Below are 17,507 nucleotides of genomic sequence, written 5' to 3' on the forward strand. Positions count from 1 at the left end.
TCTTTACTAATTGGAATTTTCTCATACAGCTTGAGCCAAGTGTGTCGTAGGATACCCTCTAGGTGATAGTTCTTGATTACTTTTTGATAAATAATTCGTTTTTATTGCGAAATAGGAGCACTATTTATCAATCTATAATAACAGACGTGAGGAAATTCTGTCTTTATTAAAGACAAAAATTTTTGAGGCAAAATACCCAAAAAGAAGTTTGCTAAAAATGAATCCGCCTCAACAAAATAGAACTTATCTACAAAAAATATTTGTAATGAATCAGGTTTTACCAAAGAAAAGCTTCGGACTTTCCTTGCTTGAAACGGGCATTTTCTTAGAATTAGAATTGCCCATTTTCGCAAAATGTGTTAGTTCAGGTGTAGATCCAGCGTGTTCTACGACCTGAAGAGGACCAACAATTGTGGCCGCACAACATCAAAGAGATTTTTCTGTTCCACATCCTCCTACTCTATTGTGGTTTCTTGTATACTGGGGTAAAGACCAGATTGAATCAGCAGTAGAAGTGGTAGACTGGGAAAAATGTATCCAGAAGAATGCAGTGGCGTGCGGAAGATAATCGCGGGCGGCCACATCCATTGACCACGTCGCTAAAGACAAAACATATTGCAATCGTTGGCGGCACACAGCCGCCGGCGAGCCGTAGCTATCTCTATCCTTCTAACGTGACGCCTGCGCCGCCAATCTGTGGCTGAAAAACCACCACGGTCTACGACTCTATCCCACTAGCGCCAATTTGTATATTTCCGTCCTTTATTCTGCCGAAGCCCGGCCCGCTAAAACCGCAAACAAGATGGTCTCTCTCTCGCCGCATTCGATACACTGCACTTGCTCTCTATCTCTCATGTACCCCTTTATGTTAGCTTCTGTTTTAATCTAATGATATTTCATCCTGCTTCCTCCGGCTGCCGACCAAGTGTAGCTATCCCGTCTCTACGCGTATTCCCCTGATAACTAAAGGGTTATCAAGCGCGCGAGTGCTACCGCTCGACGTAAAACGTGGCGGACAAGACTTTAGTGCTGTGTCTTGCTCTAACCGCTACTTTCCATGGGTATTTTTGGATGGGACGTAGGCCACTGTACGCGTGTTTCCTAGTTAATCAACAACATACTGTTAGAGTCTTTAGTTTTGGTTTTGAAGCCGCTGCGGGCCGACAAAACACCTCAATGAGTCCAAGGTTATTACAGTGCGATTAGGAGGATTTTTTCACTCACCGCCAGCGATCCGGAAGCGCAATCACTTGGAGGTGTCGGGGCAGAGTTGCGATGCGCATCATATCGCGTGCGATGTTCAAAAAGAGTTAAAAGTCCGCAACATGTGTACAAATACACCTGACGCGAGTGGGCGCTTATGATGTGAGTGCGTTATCCACCCCACCCCTAAAAAAGTTTCCATTCAGAAAAAGTGTTGACATGTGTTGCTTGGCAACCGTCGGAACGCTCCCTGTCACGTGCATTTTTTGACTGTCATTCGATGCATTTTTAATCGGGTGAGTTTTCGATTCAACACCGACTTGCAAGGGCCGAAGACATGTTTTACAAGGAGGGATTTCTCTGGTGTCACTTGCGCCCTTTCAAAAACCTTTAACTACCATCCGCCTCAGTAGCCGCAGCTCCAGCTTCACCTTGCTCAGCATGCATCTGACCAACGCTCAAACCCCAAACACTGCTTCTGCGGCTTCTCCGGAGAGCTCCAGTCTCATTAATGATACGTATACGAAAATGACATCGGATATCTTGGCGGAGAGGACTGTGAATGACTTCCTCTCGGAACATCCCGGTGAATTAGTGAGGACTGGCAGCCCCTTGTTTGTTTGCACGGTGCTTCCGCCCCATTGGAGGTCGAACAAGACGCTACCGGTTGCGTTCAAAGTGGTGGCTCTTGGTGATATTGGTGATGGTACGGTCGTGACTGTGAAAGCCGGCAACGACGAAAACTTTTGTGCGGAACTCAGAAATTGCACGGCTGTTATGAAAAATCAAGTAGCGAAATTTAACGATCTTAGGTTTGTGGGCCGGAGCGGACGAGGTAAGCACTTCTAACATTCTCCTTGAATACTGCCTAAGAAACGGTAATAAAGTGGTCAATATCAATGATCTGCCATTTGTTCCTATAAGTAAACGAATAGAAACCATCCTACAATTACTCTTACTCATATGTTGATGTTATTGCTAAATTTAACAAATCCGTTCATCATTCATCAAGTAACTCGCTCCATGCGAATCTTCCAGTGATGAGCGAGACTGGTTTTTGCCTTGCAAAAAAAGAAAGATCAACCGCAAGGGCAAAACCAAGTCCTGCAGGAGCAAAATATTGAACCACATTAAATATGTCCTGGTAGCCCTTAAATATGATAAGGAAATTGAACCGCTTTTAACGCTTAACATACAAACAAGCCTTTAAGTGAGAAGACACATAGTGGGTCACAAATAAAACAGGGGCTTAACATGACTCAGATGCAATGGTTTCCAGATGTTGTATGTGTCCTTTCTAGATTAACTAAAATTGATCGTGTCCGCATACCCCTACAAATATCTACAGCTGCATCAAGTTTGTTGTACTTTTTAAAGAATACCTAAATCATACTACATGAAAATATATCCCAGTTGGGTGAGGTCAGTCTACTAGAGCTGATGAGACAGTCAAAATATACTCGTCAATATTGTCGATAATTTCGAATCACAAGATAATTTTTTGTCCATTGGTTATTACCTTTTTATTTTATCATTATTGAATTAATTTTATTTCATTTTACGCCTTCTTTAAAAGCAAGACTACTTGCAAGACCAAGACTGAGACCAAGATTCTCTTTTAGTCAGCCGGACCAAGACCAAGACCATACAAGTATTGATCTCATTCTTAATTTGCTCTTCACAACCCAGCTTGTTAGGGTGACTTCATTTAAATTTTTTAATTGAAGTGTAAGACATCTGGTACCGAGAATTTAAGTAAATGTGCTCATTTCGGGTTCCACAGCAGGAGCAACAAACTTTATTATATCGTGGTTTAGCTGCAGCCTAAGTTTTTTTCTTCTTAGCGTCTCAAATCTCTCAAAATGGGCTACATAGAATGAAGTGAATAAAGTTTAACTCTTTTGTGGGAGAAAAGTCATAAAATCTGACTAAAAACACATTTAAGCTGAATGATGCAAGCAAGTGGAATCTGCGTTAAAATTATCAGAGCATATTTTTGTTTGCATTTGCCACAGAAAGAAATTTAAGATTATTACTGACTTTTTCTGATTATAATTTATAAGAAATTACTAACCATTGCAAAGTTAGAAGCAAAAATGTACAAGAAACAATTGTTAACAAGAACAAAATAACCCGAACAACTGATGCCTCGAGAACGATTGAAAAGGTGACAAGCTAATAAAACCTTTTTGAAGGAGCGTCCCACAAATAGTTTTTTGCAAATTAGGGTTAACTAAATATTTCTAACCTTTAAAAAACTTCTTCAGTCAAAGAAGAAACAGACCGTCGAACTATAAACAGCTCATATGCAAACGGCGGTTAAAAGTATCTGATCAGTTTGCAGGATCATTCTGGAAATGCGATCCGCAATTTGTCTGTTGTATTTAGTTTAATTTAGAAATTTTTAAGGTTAAGATAGTATACTTTGTCGCAACTGGAGCTTTCAGATTTTTGCTTGTTTTACGCGGAGCTAATAATCAAAGATAATAATTCGAAGTTGATCATCGATTGAACTTTTTTGCGTCAAAAAGGATTGAAATTCCCTTATACATAAACATTGAAAAATTCATTGTTAGAGAAAAAATTTCAGCTTACAATTTTTCAAATCTAAAACCGTTTCGATTTATGCTTGTGTACAAACGAAAACCCAAATATTTTATAATGGCACATATAGGTTTGTCGCTTCTAGAAAAACATTAGTTATCACTAAAATATTCCTATTGTAAAACTAACAAATGTGAACACAATACATTTCAAATCTTTTTTACATTCAATAATACACCTGGAGTACTATTTCTTAGTGATATTAATGTGGAAGCAGCAGCAGTTGTTGAAGATTTATCACACTCTTAACAAAAAATTGGCCTTTTCACAAAATAATTCAATTCTGACGATTCAGTTCTGATGATCGCGGTGGCGAATAAGTTCGGGTTTGATGTCCTCTTTCTAAAGTTGAAAACTCAGAAATTCTTCATGCAAAAGTCAATGTTTTGAATTTTTTTCTATGAAACTATTGAAACGACTTTCGATGTTTTCTTCTCACATTTTTCTCTTCATCACACCCTGTGATTTAATATTATTGGTCGAAAAGTGTCGCAGTCGATTTATGTGGTTCGTCAAAAATAGAAGAAAACTTTACAAGAACGGCTTATTTTTTAAATTAAAAATATAGCTTCAAAACATGTAATAAATTCAAAAGTGTTAGAACGAAGAAGTTACTTTAACCATTCAAACACATGTTTCGTATATTCCACACATTTCCACATGTTTGATAGATTCTACAGGCATGTTTTCACTATCTCCAATTTAAACCCTATTGGGCTTTTGAGACTATTTGTTTTTGTCTCTTTAATGGCTTGATTTATATCCATTTTTAGTTTTACATCTAGTTAACTTGAAAGCACTAGTTATTTAATTTAATAATTCTGGATGCTTGAAAATCAAATCGCTTATAGTTTATCGTATAAAGTCAATTTTTCATTAAAAAACTGTGATATTGTCTGTCATTCCAAGTTCAAAAACACTAAAACTTCGTTGAAGAAATCAATGAATCAATCATCAAAAATCGTCTTTAGCTTTGCTTCAACATGCGATTATAATCAGCCATTTATTAACAATTTACCTTGACGCTATTGTTTGTATAAAGTAGAAAATGTAACAGTATATGGGCATTTTAAAGGCTACCCAGAAATCTCGAAAAGTTTAATTTCGGTGCAATATACCAAAGACTTGCGTTTGGGAAATAGTTTGATGCAAATCGAAAATTTACAAGTAATCGATACTATTTCAAATTATACATGAAAAATTGATCTGAATGTATCTCTTTGTATAAATTATTTCAACCGCTGGAAAAATCGTGTTTCTATTCAAGTAGGAACCCATTATTTTCTTTCATGATACAAATGACAAATTATTTACAACCATTTACATTTTACATCATCAATCATTTCATGTAATATAACCATAAACGCATAACATAAACTGTAAAAACGTGTATTTTTTTACAATTCTAATCGATCCAAAAAAAACAACAACTCTTGGATGGGAAGAAATTTTCTTTTCATACAAAACCGCATCCGCATTTCGTACCGAATCACTATACTGGCTTCAGCTGCAGGCTGGATAGTTCATAAATATGGTCAATAAATCCATTTGAATTAGAAAGTGAATTAACGATAACAGCAATGAAAAAAATTCATATGAAAAGACTTATCAAGTAAAATTTTGTAAATTTTCTTGAAAATTCACAATGTCAGACACAGAAAACGCCGAGAAAACCGTGGGAAAGAAAGTGGCAGCCCACTAAGGCGGAGTCTCGTCAAAAATGCGCAGGGAAAACTGGAAAATTATGCGGCGGAAAAGCGGCAGCGTCTGGGAAAATCTGTCAGCGGCTTATAAAAGTTAATCTTCCTGAAAATGATCTGTTTTGTTTGCTTCCTGGTTTCTCATTTGTCACTTTTCAACCGGAGGCTGGTTTAGCACCGATAATTCCAGGTTGCGACCCTCTTAAATTACATTCGGTGTCATTCTTTCGCTTATTTATGCTGACCTATTTTTCCCGTTTTATCACTCATATTACCACATATTACAAAATCACACAACTACCGAATAAACCTTTGTATGATCACTCGATCCTAATAAAATTTTGTAGGCCAATTTGGACACCGAATTGCGCCTGAAAGTGAGGGATAATTGCATTTTCTCATATTGCACGATAGATTTGATAGGTTCGCCATTTTGCGTGAGGTTACAAGTGCATTTTAGGGATAAATGTTTCAGTCATAATCTCTGCGCCGCATTACTGACGGAAATTCGTTTTGTGACCAATGGATGCCCTCTCTATTACATTACGATCAATCAGCCTTTATTAGAACTGGATAGTGGTAACTAATCGACGAATATTTTGGTTTTGGTCATTAATTAATAAAAAAAGTATAATTAGAATAAACGGGTATTTTTTGCTTTTGTGCAGCATAAAAAGTATTTAATACTATGGTGTCAGCGCATATCTATAGTACACAGGTTGCTGAGATATCTGAGACACTTTGCAAATGAATTTCTTGAAGGAAAAAGTATATGTTTACGACTAAGAATTATGTTCAATACTTCGGCGAACACTCTGTATATTGGCAATATATTGTATAACCTTAGTTTCTTAATATTTGATTTTCTACTGTTCAATTATAAAAATATAAACATTAGCACAATGTAATGAAGCTATCGTATTTTTTCCTTGTATAGAAACGATTGTATAAAATTGTCCTTTAACTGCTGGGTCTTGTTCAATTATTTTCACATTTTTCTTGTTTGGCACATGCTAAAGCTCGTTATCTATTCGTTTCAACTTCCAGTGAAAAATTCACCGGACTGAATGTGTTTAACCCCGGTATTAGGGGTTTACGGCACCTCAAACAGACCGCTTCACATTTGCGCCGCTCACGAACATTTTTATTCAGTTGTGGTAAATTATTGAAAGACTTGTTACGCTTGTACATGCTAATAAAATTTGACGTTAAAACTGAAAAATTAATTGGAAAAATTCACGCTGTAATAGCAATAAATTATAACATGCTCAGAATGTGTCTTTTCACAGTTTCGTCATTCGAAAACCTCCTGATGTCTTCCTCCGCTCATTCCAATGAACACGAAGTTGGAAATTGTAGATATGAAATATATATGCAAAATAGGAAATCTAATTTTCCCTCCCTGGTAGAGCCTCAGTTATTAGTATGAAATTCTATGTAATCAGCTTTGCGGACCTTCCCACATTCATATATGAGTGTCGGTCAATTTATCCTCCAGGATGCGTTATACCTCGGGAATCAATTTTTATTAATTTTGTTCTTATTTCAATTGTAAGACACAAACTGAAACCAAACAGTGAATCTTTTTATTCACTAAAAAGGCCTTTCTCATTTTCAACAGATATTAAAAAACTAATGAATGTTCTAAAAAATCTTGAACAAAAAATCTAACGACAATTTTTGCAATACTCCAAGAAAAAATCATATAAAGCAAACCAGTTAAAAAGCTAAATCAATCGAAAAACCGAAAGTAAAACACAAACAAATTCCACTGATAATCCGCAGAACTGTCCGATAGGATAGTTCGTTACACAAATGAAAAACGCAAAGCGTTATCGATTAACAGTCAGCCACTTAATGTACATGCAGATATTTCGCTGGTCTGAATTTCCACGGGATTGCAATATGTGTGAGTTCATTTTGAAACCGATCGCATGCTTTGATTTCCAGTTAATATGGACATAACATTTTGTTTTCATGTGGATTTGTGCAAACCTGAAAACTGGGATAAGCTTTTAGTCCTCATTCACAACCACTTCTTCACACACTCTTTTTACTTGTTTTATTTAGGCACATCACTTCAATCTCGCAAAAATGTACATTAATGTAATTTTATACACGTGTTGCGTATTCCACTTTAAAGCGAAAAACCTAAACTCAGCTTGAAAATCCTCTCACTTAATCTATCGTTAGCAGATTTTTGTTAAGTAAATCGTCAATCATTCCAGCACAGAGGGTGGCTGATTGATATCTTAAGATTAAGATCCCGAAAAGGGTGCCAATTTAGTACGGTAAACATTTGGGATTTACCCAGCTCGAGATAATCGCACACTAATCTCGTAGAACGCGAATTAAATGGAGTACTCACATTATCAATAGTAAAACCGACTTCATCGTTGATTCAAAATGCGCTGAAAAACTCCATCGGAGTCAGTTTTTTGAATATTTCCTTGAAGTACTGTTCTATTGATATGGATGTTTGTCCAAAATGTTGACAAAACTCGAGCAGATTAATAGAGAATTAAAGATTTTCCTATTGCTATTAGAGTATTTGAATTAATGTAAAAGGTAATGAAATGCAAAAGAAAACTATAAAATTTTAGTTAATTGTCAAGTGCCAAAAACATATTGCAGGCGTCATTAGTTTCCAAACTCCGATAAATCCCCAACTCACAATTTAAGAGCTTTAATTGGTAAGCCTTGGATTATTAGCCTGGATTAATCAAGTGATCATCGAGCCATTCAAAACCAAAGAAGATGCCAAAAGTCCCGATATTGTTGAATTTTAACAAGACCCAAATAAATTTAATTTAAGCCGTGCTTTTACCGAGTTCACTTCGAAAATCGCTAAAACCATAACACAAACAGAAAAGCGGGAAAACGAAAAGTAAACGCGTTTGCCAGCGCAAACTTTTATTTTTAAATTAAATCCTATCAGTTTGAAGAGCGGCCTGGCCTGGCCTGGCTTTAACTTATGACATAAAGCGAAAGGGATTTCAACTTTACCAAACTGTCCATTTTCGAGTGGAGTTGGCGTGATGAAAATGTTTTTGATTAAGGCAATTTCTCGATTGTACTATTTTATGTCCGATTTCCCTAATGCGTTATCAATGCGAGTTTTCATTCATTTCGTCATTTGTTTATGTTAAATTGTTATGAGTTTAAAAGTACTGGACTTTGCTTTCTTCACAGAAGCAGACGGATTTTTATGAAATTTTCATCTACTCAATATTCTGTTGCAATTTTAATCAAACTTTTTGGCTGCTTTTTTCAACTAGAGTATTACGATCTAAATTCAATTCGCCTTTTCCAAATTCACTTGCTTAAACTTTGAGAGTTGTTTATTTCAAGCAAGTACTGAAACTTCACGCTTTTTTGCCTACACTTTCACATCGCCTGATTATTCGTTCCGTTACTGTCTTTCTGGGCTGAATTTCTTGTTTTCAATTTTGTACGTATCTTGCAGCCGCAATTACACGCAATTTAATGTCAAATATTGAATCATCCATAAAAGCTATTATAACGAAAATAAAATCTTGTTCATACTTTTCTTTCACGTTCAGTATTTTGTAACAGAGTAAATTTGATCTTTACTTTCATCGAATCTACCCAAATCTACGATTATTTTTCTTCATTTCAGGAAAAAGTTTTACGTTAACTATAATGGTATCAACATCTCCTCCTCAAGTAACTACCTACAATAAAGCCATCAAAGTTACAGTGGATGGACCAAGAGAGCCCAGATCCAAAACAAGTGAGTACGATCATTTTTTATTAACTATTTTAGGAAAAGCATGGAAATCAGATATGCATCTTTTACACAAAAAAATTCAAAAATGAAAGTAAAGTACAGTCTTAATGAAACTCGAAGGGTTGAATTTCTTTAAATTCTATTTGAATTGGATTGTCATTAAAAATGGTTTATTGTATCGAATCAGACTCTTTCTTTCGTTAGGAACAAATGTCAAATGGAAAACATTTTGATCCAGAAAAAGGATCCAATAGGCTAAAATGAAATTCGGCTAAATAAACCGAATAAGAAGGCAAAACGCAACTGATAACTACTAATCGAACTTAAGTGTATCAGCATCATCAAATGAGACTCCAAATAAAAGCCTAAAATTGTTTAAATTCGAAATGCTGAATTAAAAACCCGGAAAAATTGCTTGAAGGCAGAGTTTAACACACCAATAATAGAAAAAGTAATCTTTAAGCACAATTTTAGTTCGGCGGTAATGTACGAGAAAAAATGTTTTTGCGTTTGAGTACATACTTGAATTTGATTTTGCAGTCCGATTTAACGGAAATTTGTCAAAAAGTTATTAGAGAACGATTATGTTAGCAGACCATGATCTTTTTTGTGAGCAGATTTTTTCGTTTTCCGTTTTAAAAAAAATATATAATTTGAAATAAATAAGATTACATTATTTGACAATCCCAAAACTAAAGTGGTTTTTGTATTCTGCGTTGATAGACCATCCTTTTATCGGCCTTTAAGACAGAACAAACTAAAAACTAGTAAAAATCGCCCAATTATTTTGCAAAGTATTTTGCGCAACTAATTCACGTTAAACCACACGATCCGATGTATTTATTCTATTTTAGATAGCCTACGGAAAACGTAAAAAAGCAAGCAAAAAGGCCTTGATTTAAACATTTTTGTTATGCTAAACGCAGAATAATTAATGTTATTGTAAGGTTTTCGAGATGAATGAAATTCAGTAGACACCAGTTAAGTTTTATTATTTTTTCATCATCGAATCACTTCCTACGCTAAAAAGAGCGAGGCCATCAGTAAAACGCATTGTTTGATGGACCTCGAATTTCCATTATTCGAGTTACAAATAAAATGTCAAATGCAGCCGATAGTCCTCTCGAAGTAAACAAATTTAAAATTACAATTCCTGCAATAATGAAGCATGTAAAATAATTACTGCATAGGGGTTCGCCAGCCAGGATGAAAACGGTTTAACAGGAAATTTAATTGTTTCCTGCGAGTGTATATTAATTAACGTCTCCAACAGTTGCCATCAGCAGAAAGCTGCTGACGTTGCAGGACCGTGCGGAAAGGTCCTGCTGCTACACATAGAGCGACATCGTTTCTTCGACAGCTGGACATTTTCCTGATGACGTGTATTAAGTGGGGTGTGAAACTTTCTATTTGGAAACACTTGCAGGAAAACCGGTCGCGTTTTCCACTTAACGTTTAATAATCCAGGTTAATTTTCCGAGCTCGGTTCCTAAACAAGTGAACTGTCTGTAGCAAATACCTCCACTTTCAAGTGTAGCATCAAAGAGAAAATGAACTGAAGATTTTCTGAGAAGGTTGTTTTCGCAGCAAAGGGAAAGCAACTCAAGGAAATCGAGAAAATGACGATTGACGATGGAACATTTTGCCACTTAAAGATTCCATATAGAGAAAATAGCTCAAAGTGGACAGCAGGAAGCTCTGATTTTGATCCACCAGATCTATTTGCGTAAAAAAAAATTCCCGATGGTGCATTAATCGACTTCACTTGATTCAACAACAAGATGAGTGATTTTGCAAATTATAAGCAAAATCCTTCCAGTCGGTCGCTTCAGCCCACACAGACCTCGTCACAAACCGCTAGCATAAACCGAAAAAAGCATTGAAAACTAAAATTGCCATTTGTTTAGAAAGACGACAGCATATGGCACTTGACATTTTCAAAAGAAATTCAAATGCATTAAAGTGAATTTTACGAGCCAAATGCAGAACGTAAAAGATGTCGGTTAGCGTTTTAGGTGTTGGTGTCAAAGAGTTATGCCGACTGGTGTTCGGATAATAATACAAATAAACTGTTTATATGCGAATGTAATAAACATGAAAGCGACGATCAGTCACTTTGATTCGTCGTAGTCAATGGCAAGCGCTAAATCAGCCGAATCGTGCATTTAACAAGCTAAACTCTTTAGTTTTAACTTTGGCAATTAAAGCGGAAACTTAGGAAGAGGCATCGATAACATCTGAGAAAGGATACGTAGAACATGGCGAGTCTGTGTGCCGGATTTGATTCATACAAGCAGGCATTAATAAAACCGCAAGACTTGTTCGCAAGATGGAAACTTTGCCGGAGTTGTTTCAAGTTGCACTAATGCTAGCTGCAGCATAAGCGGCATTTAGTTCCGAAATACTCTGATGTTCACTTATATATTTCAAGTATGAAATGGGCGGATATGAAAGCTTAAATTAAATTGTTTTCTCAATAGCTGAGCTAACATCACGCTAATTAAATATCAACTAAGGCTAAGGCTTTTTATTTTACGATTATATGATTTACTGGTTTTCATGCCTCTATAAAATTTATAAAGTTCAATGCAATCAAACTTTCGGTATCAGGCCTGCCGCCATGCGTTTCTGATGTAATCAAGTGCAGATCTTGAGGTGTGCTAATCTCAGGCACCTCCAAAAACAGGAAGTATTTAATATTATAATAAATTACTCCGTAATAGAGACGAGAAATTTTGTGATATTTTATACTGAATTTGCAAGAATTAATTTTTTCAGCTTACAGCTTAGTCTAAAGCTTACTTTTTGTAGCTTCAGGTATCAAGTTCCTGGAGCATTAAAAATATCGAGCTTTCCAATGTTAATTAATTTGGATTGAAATTAAAAATGGGACAATCACTAGTTTGAATAAACGACAGCGGATATTTCACCAGCTTGACTAAGAATGTAATCAGCACATGTTGTAAATTTTCAAAAATAACCCGAATTCTAAATAAATACCGCCTTAAAAAAAGTTTATTGTCCGCATTTTCGGTGATTTAAAAATCAAACATTAAATAAATAAGATCATAAAGCGTCATTGTAAAGAGACAAAACAAGACATAAATTCGGAGAAACCAGATCATAAAGGTTAAAATGGGACATTTATTAGTCCGAAGTTACCCGCTATCCCTATCTAAGAATGTGTTAAATAGTCTGGAGAAAAGCGACTCGAACTTTGTCGGAATTTAAGTTGTTGGCGTCCCTCTTATTTGTGTTGTTTTGGGTACAGGTCTTAATGAATCATTAATAATCTTAAAAGTGAAATCCACCTCGAAATAAACTAAAATTGACCCCAGAGAGGCTTTATTTGTATTTCAATTGTTCTTGTTATAAAGTGCTCAGAAGAAGAAGAGAAACTTTTAGAAGTTTCTCAGTTGAAGAATGCTTGTTTTCGATGAAGTCGTTTGGTGCTGACATTTTCAAGGTAATCAAGTGATTAGAGACTACTTTAACAATCAACCAAGCCCTCGATTGACTGGAGCTACATTGTTATTGAGAATGCTTGCTGAAGATGTATGAGAAAAACCAGGTAGAAATGTCACTTAACTTGGGTTTAAATTAGGAAGACAACATTTGTTGCTTAAACCCCACATTTTTTATTCAAAAATTTCGATTTCATATTTTCAGAGCAACTTTTCTTAGTGTTCAAACTTACTAAAACTAGATTTTTTGTGAAAAGTTAAGTCAAAGTTGTGCCGAACCTTTCGGGATCGTCACTGTTTGGATGATTTAATTCTCTTTCAGTGTGCTTTTATTTAGTTTCTCAACAATGTTTCATGCGTTTGTTCTGCTGAACCTTTCCGGCACGGCACTGATGAACATGCATTTTGCTCAAGTCCGAAACGCACAGAACTTGTTTGAATAAATTAATTCTAAAAAATGTACTTCAAATGCACGATTTAATGTATTTTTCCGTTTTTTACTAGGTGGAATTTACATGTTAATCACACGTTTTTAAGCAACTGAAAAGGATTATTTGCAGGTTCAGGGTGGCCCGAAAGAAGCTTTTACAGCCTAAATCTGAAGGCGTCCAAAAACTTTGTTTGAAATTATGTAAAAATCTGTCGGTCCTTTTTTGGAATTTATGAATTCTAATTGCACTTAAGATCCTTGACGATTTTCAAACCGGTCAATTTGCTGCTGCTCTAAGGAAGCGTTTCGTATTTCAAACGTTCGCAAACAAATTAATTCTTCAACAAATGTATTATGACTATATATTGCGTAATAATGGGTGTATAATCTGATCATATACAGGTGATCGTTCAAGCTCCATTAAATTCGATAAATAGTTCGAGTGAGTAAAAATGACGATAACAATGGAACGTTTCCTTGACATACGGTGGAATAATCAGCGATTCATGTAAATTGAGTATTCTCGAGTGAATAGTTGGAAAGGGCGCGAGGCATGCACGGATGAGCGGGTACTAATTAATTAATCAAACCATTTGATTCACTAATTCCTTTCCAGAGCGAGCTCCAATTGTAAATTCGGAGAAGTTTAGTCCTTGATGAATATTCACTTCATTTTGTCTTCCGATCTGTCTTGTTTTTTTGTTACGTTTTTGCACTATTTGGCAGGTTTGGTTAGCGCAAATGCGAACACTATTTTACTAATAGAAGCCCTACTAGATCAGGACAGTAATCACTTTTAATGTAGTGCTTTCTTTTCTAGGACAACAGCAACAGTTTCACTTTGCCTTTGGACAGCGGCCGTTTCCGTTTGCGGCTTCAGACCCTTTATCCAGCTTTCGAATGCCGCCAATAGGAAATTGTAATAGTAAGTATCATTATTTTGTTAAATGTATTTTGTCAAATAAGCAGATAACAACAATTATGAAACGGCAAAAATCTTCACGCTAAATGTTTCAACAAATTTGCAACATGCTCGTTTGAAATTCTCTAATATAAGCAAGTTTCTCCAACTTCGAGTCATCTCCTTTTTATGATTCCCATAGGGCCTGCACTCGGAATGAAAACAAAACCCATTTATTATCCCCGGTAGTCTGGTGTAAATTAATAAAGTGATTTGAATCTTAACTAAGTCGAGGAGTGATTTATATTAATTTGTTGTTTTGTTCCGCAGAAGCGCGAATGTTTATCTATTTCATTAGTTATACAATCTTTGGTCTGCTCTAACTGCGAAAGTAAGTAGAAGAGGATTAACTAGTTGAGGAGAGTGTTTAATTATTGATTTTGCTTCTTCGGGGTAAATTTGGGTGATTAAAAATAAAATGTATGGTAATTTAAAAGCCTTGGGGTCTTGTTCTCTAGTAGATTTGTATTGTTTGATTAAGATTTACCATAATTAAAAAGAATTGTTCGCTGTTATGAACATTGCAAAATACAAATCATCAAATTGTGCTTGCACCCATGGCGAAAAGTTCTGTGATAGCGTGGAATATTTAAAAAATTGAGCTACAAATGAAACTTTATTGTTTCAGATATGACGCAATTTGGATTAACTACCACCAACTCGCATTGGGGCTACAGTGCGGCCGGTGCCTACTCGCCCTACTTCACTCCTAGCACGTTAGGCTCCTGTGCAGCCAGTTCTACGCAGTTTAATACTCCAGCTCTTGGCTTTTCAGGCGCCACTCCTGATCAAACCTCTGCTCAGGATGCATTCGCTACAGGTTCAGCAGTTAGCACATGTAAGTAGCTTTTGACTATTTTTGTAAGTTCTTCAAGTGAAGGATTAGGGAAACCTATTAGAGCAACGAGGAACCTTAACGCGATAGCAACTAACACAAAAGCTAGTGCTTCAGCATGAAAATTCCTCAGGTGTGAATTTTAGCTGAACAAAGAATAGGCGAGCAGCAAAACACAGACTATTGGGGTGCTTCTTAAAATGATCAACTAGATATCCAGCGTAAAAGTTTTGTAAAACCGACGAAAGTTTGTATCTACAGCTGCAAACAAACACCCACTAATATTTTTGCAACATTAGAACTTTACATTTTTTCACTTTACAAATTTACGTTCTTTTTTCACTTTTAGATAATGAAATACTTGATATAAGATGTTTGATACCAAAAATATAGTAATGAAAACATTTCCTCTAATGTTCACATAAGATGAATCGTTGAAGGTGGGACATCTGTTGAGTAACAACATTTTGTAGTAGATCGACGCATAAATTTCACTCATTTTTCGCCTGCTGGATAAAGCAAAATACAACATTCGTAAATAGTTTCAGCTGCTTAATTTGCACAATTCCTAACAGCAGAAGTTGAAAAAATCTGGAATCTGGCTATACTAAAGTGAGATTGACGATGAATTTAACAATCTCACGTTAAACCCCTCCGGTTTTCACACTCTCACACACTAATCCAAACGACTATATACAAGAACATCTTCCACACACTACAAGACCTTTTCCGAAAATAATAATTTGCATCTTCAACCCCACCTTCAAAGAATCGCCTTTCGCAACAATTGCTCCTCACTCAGCACACTCCATCCAGTTTTGCATACATTTGCTTTCACATACGTTTGTAGTCGAGAACATTAAACCACTTTAATACAAAAATACCCGTTTTCTCTTTTCAGTGTTACCCGATGGGGCAAGTACCGATCTTGACCAACACCTCGGCCTGATTTCCTCGCAGAATCACGCCAATCATCCTCAAACCACTCCACACACATCCTCACTGCTAGTACCCCGGTACTCGACGAATCATACTGAATTTAATCTATCTGGGCCGCGATCCCTCTCGGATAATTCGAGTGCTGCTGAAAGTCCCGTACAAGACGATCTTTTAACGTCGCAACCCACTTTGGGAGTTAACCATATCAATAGCTCGAGTACCACGAATTTCCCGCTGCATCAGAACATGAGCCAAGCAGCGTACTCTTCGAGTAACTGCAACAACTCCATTTATCCTGTACTACCTGGTTTGCTTTACTCGCAACTCTACTCGGCAGCTAATCATCAACCGCACAACTTCCACTCGTTGCACACTCACGGAGCTCAATCACACAATGATCTACAGAGTGTGATGGATCATTTGTCCACCAACACCAATCAGAGGCAAATGAACGGATCTACGGATTTGTTGTTGAACAATGGTACTTGTGCAGCTGCGGCACAACGACAAGATGATGGACACAGTAGAGTGTTGAATAGCAATGGACAGAGGGGTCCAGGACAGAATGCAGATGCTGTAGTATGGCGACCTTATTAAGTCTGATAACTTTTATTGTCGATTTTTTTGGCGACTGGTTTTCCTGTTCTAATGGTGATAAGTCTGTGCAATAATGCTTATTAATTCTGTTATGCTCGTTTAGTTACATGCTTATTAAAAAGCTCTGGAAGAACTAATTGCTCTATTTTGTGTGGAATAACGATGCTTTATAGATGTTTTAAAAGATTAGTAATAGTGTAGCTAATGATGAGGAGTTGGTGGTGCATAATAACTTTTCCAGACTTTAAAGGCTCAACACAATTTTTACCGGTGATATCAAACTTCTTTTTTGCTTCCTCTTTTAGGATTTTCTGTGAACCTCTTTGAGTGCTTCTTCGGTTTTGGCTACACTAATATGTCTTTCAGTAAAATTTTCTATAAAAATCAAACTTTTTGTAAAATTTTATTATTCGTTTATTGTTGGATAATCAAAATTTTAGTTAAATTTGTGTTATTCGATGTCATGCCAGATAAGTCGAAGCGAGATGTAAATATTAACATGCTCACCTGTAAATTGCAGATAAACTATGAAGTATCCATCATGTTGGGATGTTTTCCAGTAAGATAATCTGACTATTTAAACTAGGCTAACGGTACGAGTTATTTGGAGTGTATAAAGTGACTTTGTTAATAATGGTTTTTGTTCCGCTGTAAAATAATAAATATTATTGAAATAAATATGTATTAATTGAATGGTCGTGTCTAATTCCTCCTTTATGTACCACACTGCGACTAAAGAAAGTTTATAAAACTTTCAAGGGTGCATTAAATCAAGAAAAATGAGTTTCAAGGCAGCAATGGTCTAAAATAAACATTTTATAATCCCGTTTTTAGAGCCGAGTGGATTGATTTCGATCTAAGAATATCCGCAGTTAGACAAGCGCAAATAATTTTTTTGAAAACAAAAATAACAGGCAAGGACCTGGTAGAAAATGTTGTTGAGGATGCAACTTTAACAACCAGAAAATTTTCAACGCAAAAATACTGTGGTGAAATACCGATGCAGTTTAGGGGTTGAAAACG

The 17,507-nt window shown here is 36.1% G+C and overlaps 1 protein-coding gene across 2 annotated transcripts; it reads left to right on the forward strand.

Moving 5' to 3' along the window:
* Window positions 1–1,107: 1,107 nt before the first annotated feature.
* Window positions 1,108–16,621, forward strand: LOC109544691 (runt-related transcription factor 2). Of its 2 annotated transcripts, none has more exons than XM_019915011.2 (5): window positions 1,108–2,038; window positions 9,148–9,261; window positions 13,958–14,077; window positions 14,742–14,951; window positions 15,850–16,621. In XM_019915011.2, exons 1-5 carry the CDS (start codon window positions 1,645–1,647, stop codon window positions 16,482–16,484), a joined length of 1,473 nt encoding a protein of 490 aa, XP_019770570.1. In that variant the 5' UTR covers window positions 1,108–1,644; the 3' UTR covers window positions 16,485–16,621. The 2 variants fall into 2 exon arrangements, with proteins under 2 accessions (XP_019770570.1, XP_019770571.1); XM_019915012.2 differs by having other exon boundaries at window positions 13,973–14,077.
* The last annotated feature ends 886 nt before the right edge of the window (window positions 16,622–17,507 follow it).

Source organism: Dendroctonus ponderosae, unplaced genomic scaffold (genome assembly GCF_020466585.1).
Source record: "Dendroctonus ponderosae isolate FM_Combo_2020 unplaced genomic scaffold, Dpon_F_20191213v2 Dpon_F_20191213_2, whole genome shotgun sequence".
Taxonomy (NCBI): Eukaryota; Metazoa; Arthropoda; class Insecta; order Coleoptera; family Curculionidae; genus Dendroctonus; species Dendroctonus ponderosae.